Source organism: Marmota flaviventris, chromosome 16 (assembly GCF_047511675.1).
Source record: "Marmota flaviventris isolate mMarFla1 chromosome 16, mMarFla1.hap1, whole genome shotgun sequence".
NCBI classification, from domain to species: Eukaryota; Metazoa; Chordata; class Mammalia; order Rodentia; family Sciuridae; genus Marmota; species Marmota flaviventris.
Window position 1 is genome coordinate 23,702,897 of NC_092513.1, and position 11,858 is coordinate 23,714,754.

Here is an 11,858-nt window from a genome sequence, read left to right on the forward strand (position 1 = left end):
TCCTGGAAGAGGAGGAGGCAAGGATAAGAGTGTTGGGGCGGATGTGGGACCAGTGCCTCTCTCCTCAGCAGCTGACTGTGAGGGCAGCCTCTGGCTGCTGTTCCATGTGCCTGGTGTGGATGTCACTGGTGGACCTCTGCAGGCTCACCCCTAGAAAGGTGGGCCCTGCTTTCTAGTCTTTGTAGGGGTGATGGGTGCTCACAGCTGTTGTCTATTCTGACGGGTGGTCCCCAAACTTACCAACTATTAGAAATATATATTTTTGGTACCAGGGATTGAACCCAGGGGTGCTTAATCACTGAGCCACATCCCCAGCCCTTTTCTTATATTTTATTTAGAGACAGCATCTTGCTTAGAGCCTCACTAAGTTGCTGAGGCTGGCTTTGAACTCATGATCCTCCTGCCTCAGCCTCCTGATCCACTGGAATTATAGGAGTGTGCCACTGTGCCCAGCTAACTATTAGATATTTTGAATATCACACCTCGTGTATAACCTCAGCATTAGAACCAGCCTTTGGCCAAATTGAAAAAGTGTCAACATTTAAAGGGGCTCCCTATGCTGGTCTCCTTGAGTTAGCCACCCGCTCCCACCCCATAAAACCCAGAGCCTTCTCATCAACCTATTCTGACAAGTTGGTTCAAATACTGGTTTTCCCACTGGCTCCCACTCTTCTTCACTCCTTTAACTTGTATCTTAGAATATAAATTGAAGCATGGCTGACCACCCCAATTTACTGTTTGTGGTGGAACTTCAGTTATGTGAGAACCTATTAAGAATCAAGGTAAAAAAATGGCTACTGTTTACTGGGGGCTCTCCAGATGCGTGAAGCAGGCTGAACATTGCACACATCATTTGATTTGTGTCCACACAGACCCATGAAGAAGAGCCTGTTATTATGAGGGGACAGAGCCAGCCTGAGGCAGGTTGAGTAGCTTGCTTGGGGCCACAGGGCATCTGCCCACTCAACCTTGAGGTAGGGTTGTCACAGTGCACCCAGACCAGTCCACTCGAAAGTTCCTTTGGAGGCAGCAGCAAAGGCAGGGCTGCCACTCTGGTGTGGAGGTGAGCCTTGTATACATGACACGGTGGGCACCATACAGAGGATGCAGGTGAGGCTGCATACCTGTGCTTTGGGGCCAGATGCCAGCATGCCTGACCCTCCTCTCTTGGTAACCAAATAACTCAGGTTCACTGTTCTTTGTGCAAAGAACATGTTCTTGGTAAACTTACTCTTGGGGCAAACTTCCTCACACTCTTGCCTGTAAAGTTTACTATGATGACACCATGCACAATTTGGAGAATTATAGAGAAACAAGAGAATGAAAAACTCCATTCACTGTCCAACACTATTAATGTTTTAGAGTTTTTACTTCTAGTTTATTTCTTGTGTGTAGTTCTTTTCTTCTTATTTGAAGCTGTTATGATCATACCATTTATACAATTCTGCATCTTGCTTTTTAAATCCATCATTATTACATAAAACTTTTCCCTGTTATTGCAAACTCTTCAAAAACACCACCGAAGACAGTTGTATAACATTCTATTCAATGGGCAAACTACAGTTTATTGAACCATGCCCTAACCTTCAACATGATTCTGTAAGTTTAGATTTTCATGTATCAGGTTTTCTCTAAGTAAGGGGGTAGTGTTTGGCAACCTCTGTGCTCTGCGTAACTAGGAATTAAGGTGTTACAGCTGGTCATGTGATTTGAATTTGGCTGTTTGAATCTTTAGGCTGAGTTTTAAAGTGTATGAAGGTAGAATGAGAGGGTTCTGTAGACAGTGTCTCTGAATCTTCATAATGCATTTAGTTAAATCTCTTAGGACATCTTTGTGGACAATTAAAAAAACATGTAGACAACTACACAATTATGTAAATCCATAATTGGCTGGGGAATGAAACCCAGAGAATGCTAGCTTTTGGGTCAGTGTCACCCGGGGGGAAGTGTCTAGTGGTTTTGAGGCTAGGCCTTTGGCCTAATCTCTTCACACATATTTTAATTAAGATAAGGGTAAAGTTCTGGAAGGCAGGCTTATAAATTATGAAGCTGTAAAGGGCAAGATTATGTGATGGAACAAAGTTCCAAAAAAGATCTCCTCTGGTTGGAAAATTTGTCTGATGCCAAGAAGATGAAATCTACCAGGGATAAGAGTGAAGAAAATCCTGTAAGTTGGGCTAAAAACCCAACTATATAAATGTAAATCAGAGAATATGGAATTAACAGAGTTTAGTTGGCAACCAGCTTAACGTGAGCCCATCCATGGTGTGACATGTTGCCCCAAACTGATGGGAATGTATGTGAGAGGGAGAAATCACATTCAGGGACAGGAAGCCAGAGTGAAAGGACCAGCAAGGCTTGCTTTTTTATAACAACCTCACAAAAACTGACCAGGGTCTTATGAGAGCTACATCAATGTTTTGCAAAATCAGGGACTAATGACCTCCCACTAGGCCTCTCATCTTAAAGATCCCACCACCTCTTAACTTCACACCAGGGCCAAGTCTCCAGTACATGAACCCTTGGGGGACACACCACATCTAAGCCATAGCCCTAGCAGAACTCAGGTGCAAAGGGAAGAGGAGCACATTATTCAACATTAAATCCCCCAGGCTTTCCCATTTAATCCCACTGAATAATATTCACTAAGCACGCCACCGGAGATGCAGAGATGAGTGAGCCATCAATTCCTCCAAGGTGCTCGTAATCTGCTATCCAAAAATAATCCATTCCACAGAGCGTCACCACCATTAAATGTTAGGACTGAGTACCCCTGGTCACGATGGAGTACCTGGTACTGGATTTGTCCTCCAGTTGTAAGCAACTACAAGCCTGGACAAAACATACATAGCAGGTGTTTTCAGGCACTGGACAACAGGCTCTGCAGGTCCCCGAGAGAAAGGATGGAAGCATGGGAGATGAGCTTCGTGAATCCTAGAGAGGAAGGAGCGTCACAGGGTAGGGGTCCAGAAGTTTGTGCAAGAGGGGTCCCCACAGATCTCTAACTGAAGACTGTGCTGCACACACCCAGTGTGAGACTCTGTCAAGGTCTAGCAAACAGCATCCACATTGGAACTCAACAGAACAGGATATGAGAGGCAGCAGAGTGTTGGGAGAGAGTGGAGTCCCTGCCCAGCCATGGGGGCGACCCTTGATAACACTGCAAGCGCTGAGGTGAAACAGGAGAGAGGCCAAGCCATCAGATTAAGGACCACGCTCTCAGGTAAGGACTATGTAGACCTGGCCTATAAAAGCCTTGATAGGACCAGGAGAGTTACTAATAAATTAACTGCCTACCAGAACAAAAATTGATATTCTTCAAAGAAAGACAATATAACTTGGACTCCTTTCAGAGTATCAACTTCAGTGGCTGCAAACAATAAAAAATACTAGAAATGTGGAGGAGTAGAGAAACATGAACCAAATTCAAGGAAAAAAAAAACAGTCAATAGAAAACAGATCCTGATGCATTCCAGAGGTTGGAATTAACAGAGTTTAGGCATTATCAGTATGTTTAAGGACTTAAAGAAAAATATGGTCTTAATGAGTAAAAAGATAGGGAATCTAAGCACACAAATGAGAAATATATATAAAACAAATGAAAATTCTAGAACAGAAAAGCATATTATCCAAAATAAAAAATTCACCCAAATGGGTTTAGCAGCAAATTAGAGACGTCAGAAGAAAAGGTCAGTAGAGTTGAAGACAGAAACATAAAAATTGTCCATTCTGAATAAAGAAGAGAAAAAAGACTGGGAAATCTTTGTGTCAACACTAGACTCACTAATACACAAATAACCGGAATCCAGAAGGTAAAGAGAGAAGTGGTGGGGGGGGGATCAATTTATAGATTCAAGAAGTTCACTAAACCTCATACAGGATAAATAAAACTACATCTGGGCACATCACAGTCAAGCTGTTGAAAGTTAAAGATTAAGAGAAAATCCTGAAAGTGGCCAGAGGGGGTGGGGATATTTCATAGAGGGAAATAATGATATGAATAAAAACCAACTTCTCTTTTAAAACAATAGGGATAGAAAATAAAACAATGATTTTTTTTAATACTGAAAGAATAAAAAGTCACACATTCATAATATTATATACAGTTTGGAAATAAACTTCAAAAATAAAGGTACTTTCTAGATGACAAAGAATTTGTCACCAACAAGCCTACGTGAAATACCAGCTCCGCTTTAGCCTCCCTGGCCAGTTGAATGCTTCTTGAAGTCTAGAGCTTCGTCGCTTGCCATCAGAAGCGGCACCTCTGATTGACAAGTGAGTACCAGGTGGGTGAGTAGGCTGGTTTTGAGAGTAAGAAGTTGTCAGGAGGAACATTTAATCAGCTGCTCACCCCCAGGGGAAAACCAGACCTACAGGCACATTTGAAAGAGTGAGTTTTGATTTAAGGGGCAGCCATAAGGCAGGCCAGAAGGCACAGGCACAGGCATGCTAGACCTGATGTCAGAGTGAGGCCCGTGAACAGGCAATCAAGGGCCAGTTTCTGGGAAGCAGAGAACCTCCAGGACCCTGCCTCAGGACTCTGGCTGGGACATTATGATTGTTTGGTGCCTGGGTCGTGCCAGTTGTGAAAGATGTATAACATCATTCCTGGGGTTCAGTGGGTTGCTTCCCGTGGTAGGGGCCTGTGTGCGGTGTTCTGCTCCTGGGGCCTCTTCTTCGGGGAAAGGGGGCACTGAAAGCCAACAAAATGAGCTTTCTAACTCTTCCTGAGTGTCCAGGGACACTTGACTCTCCAGAACAACCTCTGTGCTAATCCTCTAGGCCATATTTTTCCCCTTCAAAAAGGGATATTTTATAGTCTTCTACATAGATCTTTTCAGCTCCACTGATTTGGAATAACATGTTTAGCGGCTTAAGAAGAAAGTGACCTTCTAGCTAGCTGGTCCCTTGGCCAGGTGTCCTTCCATGAGCCTGTTTTCTCAGGGCCTCTGTGGGTGGCTGGGCCCCCCATGGTGCCAGCACTATGGACTCTGATCCTATTCTAGGGTCTGGACAAATCCTTCCCCTCCCTGAACCTTGGGGTTTGCCATCTGTCATGCAGAAGCCATCCAAGATACGAGCACATGGACAAGAGGGCGCTGGCACAGACCAGGGGGATGAGTTCTCCTCCTCTGAGGCTCAGTGTCAAGGGAATGTGTGCTTAAAAGGCCCTTTCTGTGCATCTTCTCAGGAAGATGGGGAGGTGATCCTGGCCTCAGAAGTCTCCAAAGGCAGGTGAGTGGCCAGAGAGGGGGAAGTAGGCCCATGAACAGGAGAGACCCACGTGGGAGCTCTGCTCCGCCCTTCTTTGCCTCCTGTGGGCCCTTGAATTATTGAACCATGGTCTCAATAAACTACAGTGATTTACTGAGCCCTCAAACATCCAATCTTCCTGAGCTGTGAAACCAGTGTTTTTGTTTTAAAATAACATCTTAGTGAAGTAATTGACACCAGAACGAAAACGTATATGTTTTCAAAAATCACTGCTCATACCACCTGACGAGCCGTTAAAACCAAACCTGCGCAGAACCCATACTCCTCTTGGTTTAGGTGCCTGGTTTGTTTAGCTCCCTGCCAAATCTGTGCCCTGGTGGAACAGGCTGTTTCCAAGGTGATGTGACAGGACCTGCAAAGCCATCCTGTGCTCTGAGCTGCACCTTCAGCCACCCTTCCTGGTGAAGGTGCCTGCCTCAACTTCCCCTCGCTAGCTGGGAGGAGCTGGTGTTGCCCACAGTGCCCGGCAGCAGCAAGCTCACGGGCAGCCTCTGCTGTCTGTCCACAGGCAGACGGCCTGCTGCTTCGGAACACTGGGATCACTGGGAGGCCTGGGGACACAGATGGCCTGTTCCACCTCCTCTCGGATTCAGTGGGTCTGAGAAGGGACTCAGAATCTGCACCTCTAAGGAGTTCCCAAGTGAGCTGAGTCCGCACCTCTGGGACCATAATTTGAGAAGCCCCGAACTAGCTGAGCTTTAAGGAATCCTAATGAGAAATGGCCTCAATAAACTACAGTGATTTACTGAGCTGTGAATGAGGTAAGAAGACAGGGCTTGGGGCTCAAAGGCAGGCCAGCCCAGCAGCAAGCTCAGACTTACTCGAATGATTCACCCAAAATACAAGCCTCCGGCTGAGCAGATTCTGATGAACCCCTTTCCTCTTCTTTTCCTCCCTGGGTATTTTCCCCCTGCACCCCTGAGAGCGGGTCTGCGGGCAGCCACAGCGAGGTTCTATGGCAGGATAAACAGTGGGCTTTCTCCAGGCCACAGGGATGAGCTCACATAGTCTGGGCCCTCTAACTGCTCTCTGGGGGTTTCCTGACATTTCTTAATTTGCACAGGGCTTAGTGAACTTTTAGTTTCTTTTTTTTTCTTTTGAGATCACCCACTTTCTAATAGGACCAATTTAAAGAAAAACATGCTTTGATCATTCAGCTGTCTCTTCTTGATAGAAATGACAAGAACTCATCAGTAGGCCTGCTGAGGGGGGCAGAAAGGGTCGCAAACCAGGGCCTCATGACTCATCCCTGGGCCATGATGTCAAGAGTTGGGTCCACATCTCAGTGGAGGGTAAGCTGACCTGCGTGTCTGCCTGGTGTCACCGAGCAAATAGTTCTGTTAGGGATTCTATCCTTTGAACGTCTGAAAGCAATCTGATCTCCACACTTTCATTTGAATCTAACAAGAATTCTAGGAGAGAAGAGGAATGGGAATGACTATCCACATTTGGCAACTAGAACAACTGAGAAGTGAGGCTCCGTGTGCACGGCATGACCTTGAGCAGGGCTACTTCCCCTGTCGGCTTCTTATCTGCAAAGCTCTGGTAGAAGGCGATTCTTCCATCTGCTCAACACAATCCACAAGATCAACAGGGAGCCATGCCACACAGCCCCAGAGGTCAGACTCCATGGGGGAAACCAAGATGAACAAGAGACAGCCCTCAAGAATCAAGTGACTGTCCACCTGGGAGAGAACAAATACAGTCACAAATACCCATAAGATGGAGTCAAGAACCATTAGTGTAGAAGATAGAGGCTTCAGCATGGGGAAAAGATATAGGGCAGTTTAGAGGAAGGAGAGATTACTTCCAACCCAGAACCAGGAAGACTTCATTAAGAAGAGTATGCAGGGACAGTCCCCACAACAGGACCCGAGAAGACCTCAGTTCTAGGATTCATCTGCCATAGCCAGCCATGTAAACTCGAGAAAGTCATTTCTGTCCATTTCCCAACGGGCCCTTTGCCCTAAGTGCCTCATAGCATTATGAGGATTAAATGAGAACTGATTTAAATGAACATTGGATAAATAAAATCACCAACTACAAAGCCCTTTCATCATCACTGGGGAAGAAGAGGGCAGGAAGTTAAAAGCAGAAAGCTTTTGAAGGAGAAGGGGTGGGGGCGGGCGGCACCTGCCAAACCCAGGGCGTGGGGAAGATCTGAGCTCCTCCTGGGTTAGTAACTGGTTCCAATTATTTTTCCTAACCTCCTACAGCTAATTTTCTTGAGGAGAGCCTGACAAGAGTTAAGTCAGAATATCTACATTCCTCTGCATCGGGAAAATGAAAGTCCCCGGGGGAAGTGGCAGTGAGAGGCGACAGTGCCAAGCATAACTCTTGTGGACAGTCACTGGAGCCTCGTCTGTCCCTGGCCCCAGCACTGGGCTTGCTGGGTGCTCAGCAAACAGCCATGACATGAATGGATGTGCTCCTTACTGCTTCCCAAGGACTTCTACACTCTGGTCCATTCTGATTCTCAACCACAGCCAGAGGGGTAGACAGGGTGTGGACTGCTGTCTCTGTCAAAGATAGGGCAACTGCAGTTCCAGAGGGTCAATGGCCATCCATGTTCAACCTCTCAAGGTCAGAAGGGAGCCCAGAGCCCTGACGCTCATACAGTGGTTCTTTCTCATACTGGGCCAACTCCTAAGAATTTTTACTACAGCAATCTTCACTACAACAAACCATCTTTCCTGACTTAACTGAAGGCCTACTATGTGCCATTATAAGCTCTTTCCCTATAACACTACTAAATCAGCCTTTTGCATCATACTGTGATTCCCATATATACCGCTTATTCCAATGCAAAGTGATTTCTGTGCGTCCCAGATACAAGTGTTGTGGATTCTCTGTTTTTGTTTTTTTTTTAATCAAATAAAAACTGATTTGGTTGAACCTTTGGTTTGATTGTTTGGAAGGACCATGGAGAAGTGTTCAGACATTAGGAAGACAAGAGAGGATACGTTTTTGTTATTGTCTTATGTTTGTTTTTACCGCGGACGTTCCTACCTACAAAGTAGGTCTCAGCTGCCGGAGTTGGGGCAGGGGACACACTCAAGGTTAAGGTGGCAAAATTATTTGTAGGACCACTGACCCAGAGGCATCTAGGTTGCTTTGGGTTCTGAAATCTGCGGGTGGCACAGGAAACCTGCCTGCCTTGCGGGTGATGCCCTTCCTCTGCGGCTGCTGCAGGCAGATCGGAGCCTTTCTATGTAAGGAAGAGAGCTCAGGAGTGGGCCTCAGAGGGACAGCTGCACGTTCAAGGTCAGAGCCACCTTCACTACTCATGACCCACCCCCATCCTTTGGCTGTTAACAGATTATGGAGCAAGTGCTTCCTAGGGGGTGTTTTCAAGGTACAGGGCTGGGGGTGCAGCTCAGTATTAGGGTGCTCACCCAGCAAATGCAAGGCCCTGGATTCCATCTCCAGGACTGCAAAATTTTCTAAAAATGACAAATTTCAAGGTTCAAAGGTTTCAGTAGGAGGCTGAAAACCAGCCTGTTCCTGCATGCTCTGTAGAGAGGTCCCTGGTGATATGCTCACCCCAAGGGGCTCAGAGGTGCCTCAGAGTGGCAGGAATATGGGGTGGGGAAACAGATAAAATGTCAGAGAATCAGCAGCACCTGAAGAAAGAGTGGGTCAGGGAGGCTCAGAAGGTTTGGGCCATGAGAACAAAGGTCAATGTGACATGTGTCCCCACCCATGTGGCCAGGCCAACTCCACTCCCTGCAGCTGGGGACCATTTAGTTATCCAATATGGGGAATATTAATAGAACTATCCTGACCCTCATGGCTTTCCTCTTCCACTGAGGGATGAGGGTGTCACAGAACTCGGGAGCCCTGGAATTAGCTGGCTGATAATGTCTAATGAGCATTAGTTTATCACATTAGCTATTTGGGCCCATGATCCACAGACGGAGAGAAAGTGACATAGAATTGGTCTGCTCTGATGAGACAAGTATAAGGCTCATAGGGTGGGAAGCCTCAGGGGGTGTCCTGAGCAGACATCAGGGAGATGAAGTGGTTATGGGGACAGCAGAGCTAAGGGGATGCTACAGACAAGTTCACCAACCACACGATATCAAAGACATAGAATTTGGAGCTAGAAGAAACTTTAGAATTTGTCTAGTCCGACCTTCTACTTGTACAGCCCAGAGTTACTGGCCATGGCCATGTGGCAGAGTTAAGATGAGGAGCAACATCTCCACCAACAACTTTTCAGGCCTGGGAATCTTTCTAGAACCTTCCAGCCTCCCCTCCATACTGACCACAGTCAAGAATCTAAGGACACCCTATGGAACAATGTGCGCGTTCGAAGGGCCACAGGGAGCAGCCATTCAGCCAGACATACCTTGTGGGAATAATGCTGATCCACGATCCTTGCCAACCCGAAATCCCCTATCTTCAGCACGAGGTCCTCTGTGCTGATGAAGATGTTGGCGGGCTTCAGGTCCCTGTGCAGCACGTTGGCAGAGTGGATGTACTTGAGCCCGCGGAGGAGCTGGTACATGAACAGCTTGGCGTGCTCCTCGGTCAGCGTGCCCTGCTCCAGCAGGCGCGCCAGGTCGGTCTCCATGTACTCCTGGACAATGTAGGCCACGCTGAACTTGAACAGCTCGCCCTGAAGGTCAGTGCCCTTGGGTCCCAACACCTCGTACACCTTCACGATGTTGTCATGGTCCAGGCGCCGGATGATCTTGATCTCCCGGAGAGCGTGCTTCATGCTGCGGGCATCGCTCAGGGCGATCTTCTTCACAGCCACCTTCCGGCAGGTGTGGCTGTCTGTGGCTGACAGCACAAGCCCGTTGACCCCAAAACCCAGGGGTTGGAAGTCCACAAAGCGCCCGCCCAGGTCATACCCGTAGACGCTGGCAATGCAGTCTCCTCTCTCGGCCATTGTTGGCTCAGTGGTCTGGAGCTGCCCGTGTGAGGGAGGGGCAGTCAGGAAAGGCCAAGTCCCAGCTGGTGGCCTCCCCAGCACTCCTCATTCTGCCAAGTCCCCCAGCTGAGGGACGCTTTTGCTCCTGGTGAGGTCACTGCCACCAGCCGTCTGGAGGCAAGAGCGGTGCAGGTCCTTGCTCACAGAGATGGACAGCAACGGGCTCAGGCTGCTTTCCTTGCTGGCTCTGGGAGGACTGTCCACCAACTGTTATGCTTCCCAAACCCTCCGTGATGCTTAGAGTGGCTCATGCTTCTTTCAAATCTAGCATCTTAGAAGGAAAATCTGGTATGATTATCTGGAGGGAGGTGATGTTTTTCTGTCACCATGGGTCTCAGTAAAATGTGCAGCAACTCTCCTCTTTGAATCCTTCTCTGTTACGAGCAGCTCTTTCTGGCTGACGTAGGGGAGTCATGAGCTGAGCTGCGTTCCTTCACTTGAGGGTCCCAAGCTCAGCCTCCCTCTGTGTTCTGAGCAGTAGGAAGGGATCCCGTCAATGGGTTCTGGAGGCTTCTAGGGGCTTCCTTCTACTTCTGCCAGCTCCCCTTAGATTCCCAAACCCAAAGTAGCCTGAGGAGTCCTGAGAAAAAAAGCTAGAGAAAGCCAAATGTCTCTGGTGAGCTCTATGCCAGTTTATACCGAGGTCCCAAGTTCAAGGAGAGCTCAGCTGCCAGGCTGGATCCTCCGAAGACTTGGGTGGGCTGCATCCTCTTTCACCCACTCAGCCATGCCACCTTGACCAAGACGATTGTCCTGCATACAGAGGGGCTGCAGGAACGGGGCATCTTTCAGAGTGAGTTGCCTTCCCTGTCAAAGAAACAAGGTTGGGTAAATTTCCACACTCCAGCTTCCAACACCTTCCCACTTGCGTCTTTTGTTAAGCAGCCCAAGTGTTATTTGATCTGTCCAGCCAGCTGAAACTCTGCTTGCTCAGGGGATTCCGGCCTTGCACAGCTCAGCCGCCCCTCCTGCTGCGTGTACTGTGCTTCCCGGCAGAGAGGGAAGACGGGCTGATTTGATAAGACCATCAGATGGCATGCCTTTTATGTCAACACCTGCTCCCCCAAGGTTAGCACGCGCAGACCGTGGGCGGCAGTCATCCCTCCTGACCTTTGCAAAATTAATTTGTGACGCTCTCCAAACATATTCCTCAGTGCTAGTTAGGAAGTGTGAGAGTCAAAAGGAACCAGTTGCAGACCGCAAATAAAGGATTGAATCAATAATCTTTTTTTTCTACATGGGTCCCTTTTCTTCCTTCTTTTGCAAATATTCTGTATATTTTTAAGAGCGAATTGGGTGTGGACTGAGATATAATGACATTGGTATTGCTCGCTTTCCATGTAGGTGGCAGAAGCACACATACCAAATTACAAGGAAACTATACTCCCACCCACAAAAAGGAACTCAGCCCAGAAACTAGGGCACAGATTTTCCTGTGCTGTATCAGGTTGAAACCGTGAGCTATATATTCTTTTAGATGACGGGAACCTAGCTCTTCAGTGATGGGTTAAATCCAAGCTTGTCTGCCCCCCTCTGGTGGTCACTGACTCAAATTACAGGCATAGGAACTAAGTAGGGAGAAAAAAACAAAAAGACAAAAAACCCTGCAAACCTAGCAATGTCAATTCAGGACTCTGAACAAAGG

The 11,858-nt window shown here is 47.5% G+C and overlaps 1 protein-coding gene across 1 annotated transcript in view; it reads right to left on the reverse strand.

The window, feature by feature from the left end:
• Window positions 1-10,171, reverse strand: part of Mapk4 (mitogen-activated protein kinase 4) — a 49,910-nt gene extending 39,739 nt beyond the window's left edge. The window contains exon 1 of the mRNA XM_027949091.2: window positions 9,626-10,171. Coding sequence (XP_027804892.2) covers window positions 9,626-10,171 — 546 coding nt within the window. The remainder of the gene's footprint in view (window positions 1-9,625) is intronic.
• Window positions 10,172-11,858: the final 1,687 nt, after the last annotated feature.